This window comes from Lemur catta, chromosome X (genome assembly GCF_020740605.2).
Source record: "Lemur catta isolate mLemCat1 chromosome X, mLemCat1.pri, whole genome shotgun sequence".
In the NCBI taxonomy this organism is placed as follows: domain Eukaryota; kingdom Metazoa; phylum Chordata; class Mammalia; order Primates; family Lemuridae; genus Lemur; species Lemur catta.
The window spans coordinates 20,567,869-20,586,438 of NC_059155.1; the positions used below are offsets into that span (position 1 = coordinate 20,567,869).

General features: G+C 44.5%; 1 protein-coding gene across 1 annotated transcript in view; it reads right to left on the minus strand.

Moving 5' to 3' along the window:
- Nucleotides 1-1,556, minus strand: part of KIAA1210 (KIAA1210 ortholog) — a 43,730-nt gene extending 42,174 nt beyond the window's left edge. Inside the window, exon 1 of the mRNA XM_045537818.1 lies at nucleotides 1,496-1,556. Coding sequence (XP_045393774.1) covers nucleotides 1,496-1,556 — 61 coding nt within the window. The remainder of the gene's footprint in view (nucleotides 1-1,495) is intronic.
- Between the last annotated feature and the right edge of the window lie 17,014 nt (nucleotides 1,557-18,570).

Here is an 18,570-nt window from a genome sequence, read left to right on the forward strand (position 1 = left end):
CCATTGATTTCCCCATCCAAGCCCAAGGACTATGCATTTCCAAACAGCAAGTAGCTTTCAAAATCCTCGCCCAATGAGGGGCTGCAATGTGTCCCATGCCAGAAAACAGCCCATTGAAGGCAGCTGCCCCCTCCCCCAGAGGAAAACACAGTTAAATCCAATGAAGAAATTGTTGCTTCTGGGTTGTATATTTGCTTATGCACCATGCACACAGCCCATCTGGGTTGAACTTAATGAGCTTTAAAAATCCATCTCATAATGATGATCTTGTTCTCTTGCATTGCTGCTTGGAAGGAAAACATTTCCAACTACACTTTCTTCCATTTAACCCCCGCAACAGCCACTTTATTCTCTGGCTAGCACTGACTAGTTTTAAAAACATACCCAAATATTTGGTCTTAAAAAAAAAAAAAAAAAAAAACCCTTGAGAACAGACAAAAGGCATTTCTTTACCTCCACTCTTCATCAAGATGCACTGCATTGCCACCTTCTTTTGTAGGCATCTGTCTAGCTCATACCCAAAAAGATAAATCAGTTGGTTTGGTAGGTGTATCTGCCTTGGTGACAAGGCCTTTCATTCCTTCATTCATTCATTTGTTAAATATTTTGGAGTGCCTGATCACTGTCTCTGAGATCCAATACTAAACAGAGGTCAAGAAAAAGACCCAAGTGCTACCACCAAGGATCCATGAGCAGGCTCAGCATCTCCATCTCTTCATCATCAGTGAGGTCAGGCCCCCAGGAAGCCACAGGGAGGTTCCCCTCTCTCTGTCCTTCCAAACCAAGTCTTCTGTACCATATATCACTACAGAAATCTCAGCAAAACAACTGAAGAACAACCCAATTACCTGTTAAGTTCTGTCCTGTCTTTAAGCTCAATGTCTCACTTCATGTCTTATGATTCCTTTTTATTGTGTGTCAATGAAGCTTATTATTGTTAGTGACTTTTGCCTCCCTTACGATTATTACACTCATGATCACCTGTAACTCATAGATGGCACCACAATTAGGCAATGGATACACATCTGAGTGAGTTTTGCAAAAGAGAATTTTTGTGAATTGAATCCTATTTAACAGACACTTGTGGTGGCATCTTTTGTTTCTATAGTCCCCTTTACCCCTCAAATTACAAATTCACCTGTTGATTAGATCTGTATTACTATCTCCAGTAAAACCTCATTTGAATCTGTCAGATCGTGGTATGTTCTGATTGTTTTTGCCTGATTAAGCAGAAATACTTCTCCTGCCTTAGTAAGCCAGGACCTGGTAACCATGACCAAAGAAGATCGCAAAGCCTCGGACAAAACCTTTTCACTGTCAGAGTTGGAGATGACAGAAAAGAAGTTAGAAACCTGAAAAGTAAATGTGCACTGAGTCTAATGTTATTAGAAATTTTATCTGGATTTGCTTTCTTATGCCTTCCTTCTTTGTCCTAGGGGTTAAACACAGTAAACAAATCTAGCTCTAGTTACCAAGGTTTTGTTGGGTTACTTACCCTCATCACTGGTCTCCAGAACTTCCAGACTGCCAGAAACTTCACTCAGTGATTCAGCCATGGTAGGATCACTAAAATAAAATGCTAAGTAAAAAATCAAAAGATCATCATTTGATTGCCAGGGCATAATGCAATCATTTCACCCTGTCCCTTATCCTTCAGCTAGATTCTTAAACTATTCAACAAAAGCTATACAATGGAATTGCCATTAGGGAGAATTATCCTTCCTTAAAAAATACATTGATTCCATTGATATGAAATGTCCAGAATAGGCAAATACATAGACAGACAATGTCTTGTGTAGGACTGGGACAGATGGGTGTTTTGGGTGGGGGGTGATAGACAAAGAGTACAGGGTTTCTTTTTGAAGTGATAAAAATGTTCTAAAATTGTGATGGTCACACTAATCTGTGAACATATTAAAAAGTATTGAATTATAAACTTTAAATGGGTCAACTGTACATTGCATGAAATTTATCTCAAGAAAGTTGTTACTAAAAAAAGAGAGACAAATGCTAAAAAGCTGATCTATTGTCTTGTATTGGGGCCTGTTACTTTTGGAGGCCTGTTACTATTCATGGTGTGCCCAGGGAGACAAAATTGCTTTGATATACATCCAGAGCCATAGAGGAAAAGATTGAGATATTTGACAACATAAAAATCTAAAACTTTTGGCCAAAAAAATGAGTCAACAAAATAATGACAAACTAGGAAACAACACTTGCAACAAATATGACTGACATAGGGGCCAATTTTCTTAATTTGTCAAGAGCTCATACAGATCAATAAAAGTCAAACAATTCAGTATAAATGGGTCAAAAGTACAAAGGCAGTTTGCAGAAAAAAAAATATGAACAGCTAATAACCACATAAGGAGAGGCTCAGTCTGATTCATGATTAAAGAAATATAAATCAAAATATCAAATTAACATTTTCATCTATCAGATTGTCAAAAAAGGTTTAACATTGATGATATCCCATTGCTCACCAAGGTGGGGAAAAATAGGGACTCTCATACACTATGGAGTAAGTAGCTCTAACTCTTTGAAGAGAAATTTGGCAATATCCATCAAAATGTAAAACGCATATACCTTTTAATCCAGTAACATCACTGCTGGAACTTCACCCCATAGATATACTCACACTTGCATGCAAAAATATACATGCAAGCATGAATGTTTATCACAGCATTGTTTTAAATCAGCGGTCCTTTTTGGCACCAGGGACCTGTTTCATGGAAGACAATTTTTCCATGGACAGGGGGTGGGGGTGGGGTGGAAGGAGGAAGATAGCGCGGGGGAGGTGAGGAGAGGTGGGGGGAGGTGGAGCTTAGGTGGTGATGCTGGCCTAGTTTTTTTCTTTTATTTCAGCATATTATAGGGGTACAAATGTTTAGGTTACATATATTGCCCTTGCCCCCCCACCCCAAGTCAGAGCTTCAAGCGTATTCATCCCCTGACCGTGTGCCAGGGACCAATACCCAGCCGGCTGCCACCCAAGGGTTGGGGATCACAGTTTTAAATAGCTAAAAATGGGAAACAACCAAAGTGATCATGAAAAGGATAATTATCCCATGACTCTATGTCATGCTTCTAGGGAAGTATGACAGTCGATAATCAAATCTTTATAAATCAATGCTGGCATTCCTGATGGGCGTTTGTGTATGTGAGGAGGGGCAGGTATCTGATGAGCAGTATAACCCAGAGAAAGGGTGCTGTACTCACACACAGCAGGAAAGCTGTAGAGAGACAAGCAGAGACTTTGCCCCCATGATACCCCGTTCCCGGGTCTTGACATGAGTGACTAAAGTACCATCAAGTGGAATTTAAGTAAGTTCTGGAGCCAACTTGCCCATCCCAGGTCTGCTCTGCTCCAGACATAGCCAAGCTGCCATTTCTGTTTCATGGATGGACTCCAGGACCATCCTGTCCTGCTCTCTAGTGTAAATCCCCAATACATCTCCAGAGATAGAGAGGGATGACCACAGGCTCTAAGGTTAAGGAGAACTTGAGAGTTCACATAGCCAGAATGACTGAGACCTTGGAGAACAAAAGGTTCCAAACCACAATGCGAGCTGACAAGGCCATGGTATCAAGATGGCTTCAGACCCACTTACTGAGTGCCCTATGGTTCCCCACGATATGTCTTCTCCTTCACTGCCATGAGTAATAAACACAACTACAGATATGTTCCTGGCTGAAAGGTATTGATACTTTGTTCAAGTCACTCAACCTCTATAAGCCAATATAACAATTCTGCCTAAAGATGACTGAGTCCTGGCCCATATTGTGCTCAATAATTACCACACACACACGGGGCACATATGCGCACATACACACCCTCTCTACTTCACACAACTACACCCCCTTTCTTACCATACACGTCCCATCAGGAGAGCCCAAACATATCACCCCAATGCACCGTCTAAAAGGAATGGATTTCCTCTTGACACTCCTGCCTCTACTATTTTTCCAAGTTCCATCTAGAGATCTGGCAGGGGCAAAGAGGCAGGGAAATTCACAAGCCCCTCAGAAATTCACAGGGAGAATAGGAGTCATTCATGGCACTGGTAAGTTCGTGGCCATCTCAATACACATGTTTAGGAGGAGAGACAGTTCCACACATCCTGATGAATTGACTGACAGGGCTGTTGGCCTCAGGGCCTTCAGGATTTGGTCGGAGAAATAAGACAAGTATGCCAGAAAGCACTTTGGCCAGTCTAAACTCAAGGCTTAAACTGAATCGTTCTATGGTGCTCTAAAGGTTCAGATGCTGCCAAGATGCCCTCTTTCTTTGTTCAGACTATTCTTTTAAACATGGTAATGGCACAGCAAGGACAACTGTTTAGGAACAGTCTCGGGTGAGGGAGAAAGCCTGTGGCTCTGGGTAGTCACAAATACAGGTAACACAGTTAATGAGGAGCTTGGACAGCCTCGCCTAGGCTTGCGAGTTCCCCCAAAGAAGTCACCTCATTCTGTGTGCCCAGAGAGAGGCTTTCTGGGAACAGTGCATTTCCCAGGAGTCTGGCATTTAAACTCAAGCCATGTCTGTGGCCTGTTGATCCAGTGGTGGCTAATGAACCAGGGCACAGGTTGGATCCAGTTGGCTTTACCCTCACACAGCCATGGGCCCCAGCCCCTAGTGCAGGTCACCATTTTACAAACCTGTTGGTCACCAGGGGGCTGCTGGAGGGAGTGTGGATAACTGAAGGAAAAACACACAAAGCTCCCCTTGATTTCAAATCCTCTTCCAGTTACCACCCCATTCCTCTGCATTTCAAAAGCATTATCTATACTCACTGTCCCGATGTCCTGGCTTCCTGCTCTCTTGTGCTCTCCAATCAGGCTTCCAAACCCAACTGCTTCCAAACCTCTTCACCAAAACTGCTTGTGTCAAATCCACCAGTTACTTGATCTTCCAGCAGCGTCTGACACGTCTGACACCACTGATCACACTCTCCTTTTTGAATAATTGTATCACTTGACTTTCAGAACACCACACCCCCCTAATTTTCCTCCTACCTTATTGGCTGTTCCTTCTGGGTGTCGTTTGCTGGACCTTTGTCTTCTCCCTGAATTTGAAATGTTGTAGCACTGCAGGGCTCTGTCCTTGGCCCTCTTCTTTATCTTCAATCACTTCCTAGACCTGCGCTGTTACATAGAAATGTTAACGTGAGCACAATTGCAAGTCACGTATATAATTTCAAATTTTCTAGTAGCTACATTTAACAAAGAAAAAAGAAACAGGTGAAATTGCTTTTAATAATATATTTTATTTAACCCAATATAACCAAAGTATTCTTTCAACGTTTAATCACTATAAAAATAATGCTAATGATATATTTGACATTCTTTTTTCCCCCCACATTAAGTTGCCACATCAGTCACGCCAGCCCCCAGTTCCAAACCCCTCAATGGCTTGCCATCAAGCTCAGAGAAAAATTCCAGCCCCTTACCATGGGCCTTGTGTGATCTGGCCCCACCCCCATGCCCCACTGACCACCAATCCTGCTACCCTCCCACTTTGTCCCTCTGCCCAGCCACACTGGCCTTCTTGGTAATCCCCAACATACCAAGCCCCTTTCAATCTCAGGACCATTGCATTTGCCACTCTCTCTGCCTGGTGGGCTTTTTCCCAGAGAGTTGCATGGCTGACTCCTTTGTGGCCTTGGAGCATCCAGTGTTACTTCCCCCAGAAAGCACCTCCATGATCATCCGAGCTAAAGCACTCCTAGTCTCTCTCTCCATCCCATTATTCTTTATTAGCATCTTCCTAGCCCTCATTGCTACCTAAACTTACGTTCTATGTTAATTTAATTACTAGTTTCTTGTCTGTCTCCTCTACTAGAATGTATATTCCATGAGGGCAGGGGCCTGTCTATTTTGTTCATTAATGGATCTCCGAACCTAGAATGAAAGAGTCACAGGAGTTACTACTGTTGGATTAGATGTGGCATGTGAGGGGGATATCAGACACTCAATGAATAGTTGTTGAATGAATGTATAAATTGCATCAAAGAAGAGGACGTAATCAAAAAACCACCTTTGTGGTCAGAAATTTCTTAAAAGTAGAGGCATGCTATAGGAGGCAGAGGAAGACTTATCCTGGGAGAGGAACCCCCTTGTTTCCCAATTTGGCAGGACCAGCCTTCCCTTCCAGCAAGGTGGCCCCCGCCCTGGCTTATTCACCTGTGCAGAAGCAAGCACTTTTGGGACCCTCTAGTCCATAGAGTCCATTCCCAGGTGTCCCAGCCATGTGAACCCTGCATGTGGCACTCCATTCAGCTGGGCTAGGCCTGGACCCTCATGGAGGAGGTTTCTGTAACAGAAAGCCTGCCTCTTCCCACTTTCCTGATACCACTGACATAACTTCTGTTCTCTTGCCCTCAGGCCAACCTTATTAAACAGAGCTTTGCTTCCCAAGTATCTCCTTATAAAGGCATCATTGTGTTTCTTTCATGTGTCTCATTATGGCCAATATAAATTTAAAATGAATGTGTTCCTTAATTATACCGTGACTCAATGATAGTGGCCTTTGGGCTGCCTCCTCTGGTCTATATTCTTATTTACGGTATTTAGCAAAAACTACTGTCACCTCATTGGTATCTCAAAAAAAGTTACAAAGTCACAATGTTCTCGCTAAAATACCAATGCAACCATGACGCTCCCCTGCTTAAACCCGGTCACCAAATCCTGCCGCCTGCAAGATAAAAGCCAAATTCTTAACATTCAAGGCCCTCTGCAATCTGGTGCTCTCTGCCCCTTGGAGGGGGTCCAGTCTCTTAGCAGCTCACTGCTACTCACACGCCCACACCCTGGTCTCCCAGAATCACCAATCACTCCCTAAACACACCATTTTCTTGTGCTTTTTCTGCACACTGCACAGGTTATCCACTTGGCCTGGAACACCATCCCCCTAATCCCCACATCTTTAAAATCCTACAGATTCTTCAAGACCCAGATCAAAGATAACCCCCCCATGCCCTTTGCACATACCTCTGTCATAGATGATATCACCGTGAGAACAGGGACCACTTTTTGATTACTTGAATATCACCAGTACCTGGCATAATACCAGGCACACAGAAAGTGCTCACTGTAACACATGTGTTTATGGATGGATGAATGCAGGAGCTGGGGGTGTGGTCCTACAGGAGGCAGTGGGAAAAATGGTCCCCTTCTTTAAACATATGGAGACACTTTGAGACACCCTTTCAGTAAAGGACTCCTCTGCATGAAGTCCCATGCAAAAGCTAGCAAGCCAAGTAAGGAAAGGAAATAGAAATTTTCATCCAGCAAATGATGAGAGGCCTTCAGAACCACTTCCAAGGAGCATAAATAGTCATGTAATAATGGTCATCAGGAAGTCTGGCCTAGTGGAGATATAAAGTTTCATTATCGAGTCATTATTAAAATGCTTTCTTGCTTCTCTAGGCCAACCTCAGATGCTTAGGCACTACAGCTGCCTTTTCCTTCTCAGACTACCTCATTTCAGGGATGAACAAGGGCTCTAGGGGGAAAAAAAGGAGAGAAAAAAAAGAAGGGAAAAAGGACTGTCTTCCAAGGTTGTTGAAATTTTTAACCACAGCCTGATTCAGCTTCAAAAATTCAGAAGACTGCTTGACAGATTTGCTATCTTTCCAGAATGAGGAATGCTAATGGAAAGCAGCTGGTCTCATGTTTTTGCTGTGCAAAAAACCATCTACTAGGATGAAATGCTTTTCACAGAGTCTATGGTAGATAGAATTCCAAGATGGCCCCTAAGATTTTCACCCCCTGGTATGCATGCCCTGTAAACCCCTTCTCCTTGAGTGTGGGTGGACCTAAGCTAATCAGGCGTGCCTTTTAAAAAGGGATCTAGAGGTCAGATATAGAAGTCAGAGAGATTGGAAGCTGCAGCACATGCTCTCCTGTTGGTCTTGAAAGAACAAACTGCCATGTTGTGGAGGGCCACATGGCAGAGAATGGCAGGTGGCCTCTAGTAGCTGGGAGCACCCCTCGGTTAACAGCTATCAAGAAACCAGGGACCTCAGCCCTGCAGCATCAGAAAACCGAATTCTGCCAACAACCTGCCAGTTTGGAAGATGACCGTGAACCTCAGAGACCTTGGCCTTGGCTGATACGTTGATTGCAGCCTCGTGAGACCCTGAGCAGAGAACCCGGTGAAGCCATGCCTAAATTCTTGACTCATGGAAACTGAGAGTGAATTTGTGTTTTCTAGCTACGTTGAAATATACAATACATTGCTGTAACCATAGTCACCCTACTTTGCTATCAAACATTAGAACTTATACCTTCTATCTACCTGTATGTTTGTACCCATTAACTGACCTGTCTTCATCTCCCACTTACCGACACACCCTTCCCAGCCCCTGCTATCTATCATTCTACTCTCTACCCCCATGAGATCAACTTTTTTGGCTCCCACATATGAGTGAGAACATGTGAGATTTGTTTTTCTGTGCCTGGCTTATTTCACTTCACATAATGTCCTCCACTTTCATCCATGTTGCTGCAAATGACAGGATTCATTCTTTTTATGGCTATAAAAAGCCATAGTATAGTATTCCATTGTGTTTATGTACACATTTTTCTTTATCCATTCATCCACTGATGGGCACTTAGGTTGATTCCGTATCTTGGCCATTGTGGTGGCACGTTATTTGAAATGACATCTGCAGTAACTTTTGCAAAGTCAACCTCAAAATGCCTATGTATGTCAGTAATAACATACACCAGGGAGAGAGGGTCACTTCTTTACATTCCACACCCTCCCCTGTGGGCATCTGACCACCTGGACCGTTAAGCAGACACTCAAACATGCCCCAGGGGACTCCTGCCTCAGATACCTGCTATAGAATAATTGTCCCTCAGGCCTTTCTTATACTCTAGTATGTCAGAGAATAATGGAAGCTACCTCCTCCACTTCCCTGCCACAGAGAAGTCCATTTCAGGAATACCTCTGAGCACCCTGGTCATCATCCAGGGAGCATGTCCTTGTCCTGGAGTCTAGAGGCAGCCTCAAAAGAATAGGTTATCTCATCTGGAAGACTGCTTAAAATTTCTCTGGAGATACATTCCACTACTAGGAGAGAGCAACAGGAAAGACCCACTCCTTATCCAAGAGAAGCATCTGCAACAGCCACACTGGCTGCAGCTTCTCCTCCACCTTCTCTTCCTCCTCCTTTTCCTCCTCTTCTTCCTTCCTTGTGCCTTTTCTTCCTCTACCACTTATGTTTAAAAGGTCTTCAGCTTCTCCCCCAGCTCTGCCATCCCTTCCTCCCCATCACACCTCACCCCCAGAGTAATCCAGTGGAAGCTTAGGAAGACCCACCTCGTGCCCCACCTAACACCTTAGATCCATGGGGTGGGGGAAGTTGAAAGTGCAAAGAATGCCATCTCTCTAGTATAGTGGCCTGGAAGCCTAGCTGACAAGGAGTCCTATTCCGTCTTTCAATCCACAAATGCTATGATCAAAGGCTCTGTTCTTGCACAGTCAGGGGCAATTAATATCATACAATTAATCCAATTAATGAAATTGCTCTGTCCTCACTCTGTGCCAGGCAGGCACTATGAAAAATGATTTTACATGTATTATCTCATTGAATCCTCACAAGAGCCCTTATGAGGTAGGCATTGTTATTTTATTATTATCATTGTCACCCCCATTTTCCAGATGAGGAAACTGAGTCTCACTGAAATTAGGTAATCTGTGCAAGGTCATCCAAGTTGTGAGTAATAGAGCTGGGACTCAAACCCAGTTCTGGATGATTTCAAAGCCCATGATTTGACCGCTATGCTCTTCTCCCACCTCACTTGGCAAATTCTGGTCAGTAAGAAATGCCCACCCACTCCTGCCCCAAAGAATCTTCCATACTGGTCTATTACAGGGCCTGAAAATAGGATAGCTCACCAGGCCACTATCAGCCTCTAACATCTTTGCAGAGATTTGCTGATCGTTTTAAAAGTGAATTGAGTCCTGCCAAAAAGGGCTCACTGGACACATATATTGTGATGAGGTATCTTCACTTAAAGGCAATAGGTCTGTAGCATGGGGACCCTCGGGTGGTCAGGCTGGGGTGGGGGACAGGAGAGGATGAGGACACTGGGGGGACTCAGGAGAAAAGCCAGAATTGAGGAGCCCTAAGGATGGATTTCACAGCTTTAAGTGCATGTTGGGTGCCAAGAGCTCTGTCCCTAAACTCTCCTCCAGTTCTCAGGTCCATCCCAAGAGCAGTGTGTCTGAGGCTCTTTATTTTATTATTTCTTTGTTGTGGTGGCTGTTATTACTGTTCCTAGCAGTCAATAATACATCCGTTGGGGGAGGGAGTAATATCTCCAAAGAGGAAACAAAAAGACAAAAGTAGAAGAAAAGGGGGGTGCCCAAGCAGGGTGTGAATTGTATAAAACTCATCAGATTCTGTGGAATTTGATACAGATATTTCCTGCCCTTAGCATTGAAAAGGTGTCAAGGGAAGGAGATACCAGGAGTCATTTCCTGGCCAGGGGAGTCAGGGAAGATAAAGGAGAAAGAACAACCAGCCCTCAATAATGTGCCTCAGGGCCAAGCTGAACTACCTGGGCCTTTTGTGAAGAAGGCAACTGGTACCTTTCTGCTTTCATCTGGAGGTCTTTTAGCCTACAGGGCGGATGTCAGGGAAAGGAATCTCAGCATCAACCCCTGGTTACAATACATAGCCTTTGGTCTCCCAGTTCTGGAATGAAAGAGAAGTCTCTGAGTAAACTTCGTTTTAACAAGGAGGGAATAGGCATAAGGAGGGGTGATGCTGTTGTCCCCAGAGGTCACACGCCCACAAAAATAAAAATGCCTCCAAGAATCTGAAAGCCCTGGACATTCTCAGTCAAGGCCTTTAGGACCTCAGATTTCCTTAGCCCTTAACCCCACGGACAGCCCTGCAGCTGGGCAAAGAGGCAGCTGCCTGCCTGGAGTTGTGGGAAAAGTTATCCAAAGCTTCTCTGGCCCCAAATCTCTCCTTTTACCCCAGCCATGGATCACCCTCTCTCTCTACCTGGCCTAAAATATGCACCATCAGAATCATTTCCCTTGAACCAGACAACAAAGTCAGAAGATTGTTTCCCAGGGCCTCTCTCTTTAGTACCCCAAAGTCTTTATGCACACCTACTATGTGCTCAGACCTATTTTAGATGCCATGGAGGCAATGACAAAATAAAATAGTTACCATTTATTGGACATTGAATATGTGCAGAGACTGTTTGAAGTGCCCTGGATCCATCATCTCATTTAACCCTCAGAGCAATCCTATGAGGTAGGTACTACTTATTCTCGCTCCTGCCCCATTTTTGTAGATGAAGAAACTGAAAGGTTAAGTAACCGCTCAGGGTCACACAGCATGTTCAAATTCTGAAGGTAGGATTTGAGTCCAGCCAATATGACTTCAGAGGCCATAAGTGCTACATAAAATGACCCACTCCTTGATGACAAAGAAAAAGAATACACATGAAAAAGTTGAGAATATTGCAAAGATGTGGAAACAACCCAAGTGCCCAGCAATACATGAGTGGATTAATAAAATGTGGTATATGTATACAATGGAGTACTACTCAACTACAAAAGACAATGGTGATCTAGCACCTCTTGTATTATCCTGGATGGAGCTGGAGCCCATCCTTGGAAGTGAGGTATCACAACAATGGAAAAACTAGCACCACGTGTACTCTCCATCAAACTGGTATTAACTGACCAACACTTTAGTGCACATACAGTAGCACAATTCATCGGGTGTCAGGCAGGTGGGAGGGGGGCGGAGGGGATGGGTATATTCATACCTAATGGGTGCGGTGCTCACCATTGGAAGGATGAACACACTTGAAGCTCTGACTCAAGTGGGGCAAAGGCAATATACATAACCTAAACATTTGTACCCCCATAATATGTTGAAATAAAAAAAAATTTAAAAAAAGTTGAGAATAGCACTACATTAGGAATCAGAAGGTCTGGGTCTGGATTCTGCTCTTCCAACAAATTGTCCTTTTAACCTCACCCAAGTCATAGCACCTCTTTGGGCCTCTCAGTTCCCACATTTGTGAAATAAGGAGATGATACAAAATTATCATGTGTTCCCTTATAGACATTTTGTGACAAGGATTCTCAAAGTTGAACTCCAGGGCATTGACTAGATGTGGAAGAGATCTGTAGACCCCGAGAGCTGTGGAACAGGAAGATGAAGTGCTTGTATGTGTGGTACAGGGGGCCAAGGCAGAAATGAGGCACAGAGGCAAGGTTAAGCCAGGGAAGGGTGTCCAAACACATCCCAGAGCCCAGGCTGGCAGGGAGTAGCAAAGCAAGGCAAGGATGCTGAGATTTAGATATAAATGAGGTCAAAGAACACAGGAAGATGAGGGCAAAGGGGAAGGGCAGATGGGAAAATCAAGGGATGGGAGGCAGTCAAGCCACAGGGGGGGCCTAGAGGATGCTTTTGCAGATGGCTGCATTTAAAGCAGCAGAAGGGACTAAAAGGGACCTCAGGTCAGGTTGGAGTTATCATGAAAGGCCGATAGAGGAGGCAGAACTTAGGATGGGCCATGTCCTAGGCAGAGAGGTTTGTTGACTGCTTGGGCACAAAGACACTGAGGGTAGGTATTGATAAGCTAGAGATGGGGACAGAGAAAGCAGGTGTCAGCCACAAACCCTGGGTGACCAGGAAGAGCCTGAAGACTCTGGCCTAGAATCATGTGCTTGGGGCCAGAAGACACTGGGGTGGCACCTGGCTCACTTATATCCCTTTTGCCCATGGTCAACGCTGTTCTCACGCCTGACTCTTGTACTTCTTTCATCCTGGGCCTGGAGCCGAAGCCAGAAGCTTCTGGAGGAACATTGCCAGACCACAGAAGGAAGTTTCAGGGCAAGAGACACCAGATAGCAATGGACTGGAAAATGGAGTTCCCCAGGGCCTGAGGCTAGATAGGACACAAAGAGGGCAGGAAAAAGGAGCCACCTGCAAGAGAGCCCAGAGCTGGGCCAGACTAGAAGGCAGTTAGTGGAGGATGAGAGAGAGGCCCAGATAGCCTAGGGCAGACAGGAGAGTCCTGGTTCCCTCCTCCTATGTTCACTTCAGGCCACAGCAGAAGAGAGGATCCCAAGGGCCAGTGTTCCAAGTATTTTCACACTCATTCACGCTGCAAGTCACAGCATTCCTAGGCAGAGAAAGGATTAGGATTGCCACTTTTAAGAAGTAAATGATATCCCTCAAGCTCTTTCCACTTGAGAATGCTACCTGAAGGGAAAAGAAAAGTGGCAGTGAGCCCCAGGACAGCAGAAATCTGTCTGGCTTCTTTAGACTTTAGGCACAAGAATCCATAGTCAGAATGGCCTAGGAAAAGAAAAAGCTCCACTGGGAGAAGTGTCCCTGCTGTCCTCACAGTGCCTGGGAGGAGCGCCTAAATGGGGGTGGGAGGTGGATGGCCCCAACGGGACACTGCTCTGTTAGTCACTTGACAGTGAGAGGGAAGCACACCCCAGCATGTGAGGAATAAATGAGACAACGTGTGAAAAGCAGCTCATTGCCTGGCACAAAGGAAGTTCTTAAACAGTAGGGTTTTTTAAACTACCATTATAGACAAGGGCAAGGTGTGAGTAAAGGGTTCAAGGAGGAAGGCCATGAGTCAAGGGCATGTAATACAATCACTGATTCTTTGGCCATCACCCCCGGAGATTCTGATTCTTCAGTGAGGGTGGGGCCCAGGAACCTGCATGTTCCAGAAGCTCCCAGGAGACTTTGGCATAGGGACTCCAAACACCACACTTTAAGGAAACGCTGCTGTAGATCGTGTTAGGTACTGAGCATAGCTAAACCAGAAAAAATGAATGGAGAAGCCATCAGAAATGGATCACAGAGCAAGGGTGGTGAAGAAAACGCAATTTGAATGATAGCTAGAGAGAATTGTGATCGAAAGAAGGTATTTTTTTTTCCTAATAAACATCTCTAAGATCTGAGCCTCCAATGAGGCCTCTAGCAATTTTTGAAGAGTTCAAACCCTAGCTTTGCCATTAAATTAGCTGTGAGGCCTAGGGCTGTGAGGATTCAAACCCACGTCTGACTCCAAAGCCCCATCGAGTCCTTTCTCTGAGCCTCAGTTTCCTCCCCTAAGAACTAAGGGGTTGAGCTGGACTTGGAGTCTAGAGTTCCTTTTAGCCCAGGCATTCTCGGATTCTATGATTCACTGAGATGATCTTTCCTAGAGTAGCCAGATTTTGCAGAAGCTCGAGTCCTGACTGAGTTGGCCAATGATAGCCCAGCCTGCAGTGCAGGCCCTTCAGAAGCCTGTCAATATTTTCAGAATACTCTCCTACTTCCAGATTATATAGAAAACTAAGCTATTATTTCCATTTTAAAAATTCACTGAGTTGTAGATTGCACTTAAAATGCCCCCACTCAATCTTCCCTCCACTTCTAAAGAGATTATTTTAAAAAAAAAATCTTTTCAAATCAGGGGTTCATCCCTATCAGAAAACTATTAGTAACTATTCTATCCCAAAGAGTTTCCTCCTTCCTCCAATGCTGAATAAGCAAACATAAGACATTTCTGCATGAAATAAGGTCTTTGGATCATTGATGTTTGGCATCTGGAGCCACAGGGACAGAAGAAACAAACTTGTCTCACATGTAAAAATAAAATTATGTTCTTCAAAAATAGGGTATCGAGGTTTAATGGAGACTTTTCCCCTCCTCCTTTCCTTAAAAGTGTTCTGGAGACCCCTCCAACTATCACCGTGAACTAATACAGAAACCTTTGCTCATATGCTTGATGGCAAGCTCAAGAAAGGAGACATTCTCTGCCTAATCTACTAGGCTCTGCTCAAAATGCAGGCAGGCAGATGTGTCTGGGCTCCTGATACCCTTTCCTTTCCCCAACCCCCATGGACTCAGGCTCAGAAAAGTCTTCCTTTGACTTACCATCCACTCCATTTTCCCAGGACAGTTGGGCTTATGGAAAGGGGAGATCTAAATGCAATAAGGAAGGACAAGTGACATGACCCTCAGCTCCCAGGATGGGCTTGTCCTTGGCCCATGAAGTCCACAGGATGTGAAACAAGAAATACCTTGTTAATGTAAAAATACAATAGGACTTTATCAACCTTTAGTTGCAATCTTTTTTCTGAAACACATCGCCTATTGTGTTGTTTCTTTTTTCTTATCCATATCTAGACTTTCCCATGTCTGTATCTCTTCTTCCCGTCTTCTCTCATTTCTGGCCCTCATTTTGCACATCTCCTTTGTATGTTAAAGTAGCTAACTGAATTATATTGTTATAATTTGTTGTGTTTGTAACAAGGAATGCAACACTAAATGTTCTAAATGTTCTAATTAGATGAGCAAAATACTTTATGTTTCTGCTTTTGAAGGTTCAAGTAAGTTGTTTTAATAATATGGGGCCCTTTGTTAATTTTTTTTCCTGTTGAGCCTTGGCCCCATTAAATGAAACTCTGTTTCTCCCTATCAGGCTGGGAGTTTTTTCAGGACCATAACCTCAAGCTATGCAGATCCTGACAAGCTGTGTGACCTAGGATACGTCATGTAATGTCTTCATGCCTCAGTTTCCCAATCAATAAAGTGAACATGATAATAGAATGTGTCTGGGGACAGAATTAGGGAGATGGAAGAGGGAGTAGGTGGGAGGAAGGAAGTACAGATATCGTAATATCACGTCTTTTTTGCAGTGCTCTTAATTCTCTGATCTAGTAGTTTCCAAGCAGATGTGCTTTTGTCACAGAAAGAGAAATCTGGCACATTGACCTGAAGAGGAAGCATTATATAGTTGCAAAAGGGTTAGGCTATGGAGTTGGACAAACCTGGGTTTGAATCCTGGCTCTTGTCTATTACTAGGTGTGTGATCTCAGGCAAGACACTGAACTATTCAAAACCTAAATTTCCTTATCTGTTAAATGGAGCTAAATGTAGTACCTTTATCATGGGCTAACTGTGAGGATTCAGTCCTTTAATAACTGTTTATTGAGCACCTACTATGTGCTAAGAAGAGCTCAGAATGGTGCTCAAAAAAGAGAAGGGCCCTGCTCTCATAGACAATTTGGTGACCTAACTGAAACAAAGCACTTGGCATGTGAGCAACACATAGCAAGCACTCGATGCATGCTAGCTATTATTGGTATTACCCTCCTTTCTCCATGGGAAGACTGTCCTCCCTGTGGTGTTAATGACCTATGTCCCCTGCTCTTCATCAGCTTCCCAAAAGTAGGGGATGGGACTTCCCGCAGTTATCCACACTCCCTCCAGCAGCCCCCTGGTGACCAACAGGTTTGTAAAATGGTGACCTGCACTAGGGGCTGGGGCCCATGGCTGTGTGAGGGTAAAGCCAACTGGATCCAACCTGTGCCCTGGTTCATTAGCCACCACTGGATCAACAGGCCACAGACATGGCTTGAGTTTAAATGCCAGACTCCTGGGAAATGCACTATTCCCAGAAAGCCTCCCTCTGGGCACACAGAGTGAGGTGACTTCTTTGGGGGAACTCGCAAGCCCAGGCGAGGCTGTCCAAGCTCCTCATTAACTGTGTTACCTGTATTTGTGACTACCCAGAGCCACAGGCTTTCTCCCTCACCCGAGACTGTTGCTAAACAGTTCAGACTGCTCTTTTAAGCATGGTAGTGGCACAGAAAGGAGAATCCTTCTCCCTTTCCTCGTCCCAAGAAAGGACTAAACAGTTTTCCCATGTCGACAGCAGAAACTTTCATTTCCTTTTCTTTCATGCTAGAAGAACAGAAATGGGATCATGACTAATTAGTTGGTTAGTGGTTTCTCTTTGTTTATCAACATTAGGTGACAGGGGGAACTCGTGTTTACTGAGGGCAACCTATGTGTGCCTGCCAGTTGCCTGATTTAATCCTGGTGATGACCCTGTGAGGTAGAAATCGTCTCCATTTTACAGATGAGAAACTAAGGCTCAGGAAGGTTAAAGCATTCACCCACCCACTGCCACACAGCTAGCAAGCAGCATTGTGAGGATCCAAACCCACGTCTGACTCCAAAGCCCCATGCACTTTCTATTATATGGTCCCAAAATATTTTCAGCACGTGTAAGTGTGTATCTTTTGGTCCAGACACTCTGCTGAGCCCTTGGGCAGTATGGCCTTCGATGGCACACTGGAAGCTGCTGTGGATGGCCCTCTTCTCTCCCCTCAGGCCAGATGCCTCGCTCCTTCATTAGGAGCCTGGGAGACAGGCTAATCCATACAGTGCTCTGGTTTCCCAACCCCAAATGCCAAGCTTCAGTGCATCCTTAAAGTGGTGCCTGGGTTCTCCTGCCACATTACTGGCCAAGTGACTGACAGAGCAGGACCCGACATCACAAGGAGGAGCTCCTTGCTTCCTGCTGCTCTCCAGTCCAACCTCTCCAATCCAGACACCCTCAGCCCAAATTTAAGACAAGTCTACCAAGGCAGGACTTTTGCACTGAATCTGGCCGAATGCACTGCTGTGGTTGGTGAACAAACTCATAGCTTACAGAGGGCTCTGTATTCTTCAAAGCACTTCTGCATCCCAACAATTCTGTGGTGTCACAGCTAGGAAAGTGGCATTATTATTATTATCATATTTTCTTATTCCCACTCTACAGATGAAAAGAAACCAAGGTCCAAAGAGGCATGAGGAGATGCCTACAGTAATACTATGCTGGCTGAGAGGGCTCTGCCTCTGGAGTGGCCTTTGAACAATATCCCAGGGGAGGTCTTGTTTTTAAGCCTCGCAGAAGCCCCATTTACACAGTGACAACTACTATACTAATCACAAATCTCTGGTAATAATTGTGGATATCTCTCAAATGCTTATTGTGCTGGGCCCTGTACTACATGCTTTATTTCTTGTGCATTATGTCGTTTGATACGATCCTGAAGAGTAGGTACCATTATTACCTCCTATTTTACAGCTGAGGAAACTGAGGCTGGGAAGGCTTAGATGACATCCTCAAAGCCATAAAGCTCAGAAGTGGTAGACTGTAGACACAAAGCAAGGACTATGCTCCACTATAGTGCCTCTAAAGTTGAGTCCAATATGGAAGCCACTAGCCATTTAAGTAAAATAAAATTACTCAGTTCCTCAGTCACACTAGCCACCTGCAAGTGCTCAATAGCTGCACATGGCCAGTGGCTATCACAGACAGCACAGATAGAGGTCACTTCCACTATCACAGAAACTTCGATTGAACAGTGCTGGTCTAAACACTCTTAAGGGCCAGGTGCAGTGACTCACACCTGTAATCCCAGCATTTTGGGAGGCTGAGACAGGAGGATCGCTCGAGGCCAGGAGTTCGAGGCTGGAGTGAGCTGTGATCTTAAGGTTGGTCCTCATCAGACCTCTACCTTGGTAAAATGTTATGTTAAAGGCAGGGTTTCACAATCTTGGGACACTATTGACATTTGAGGCTGGAAAATTCTTTGTTGGTGGATGGGGGCAGCTCTTCCTGTGCATCCTCAGATATTTAGCAGCATCCCTGGCCTCTACCAACTATGTCAGTTGCTCACACTGTCCCCAGTCTTAACAACAAAAAATGTCTCCAGACATTGCCAAATGTCACTTTAGG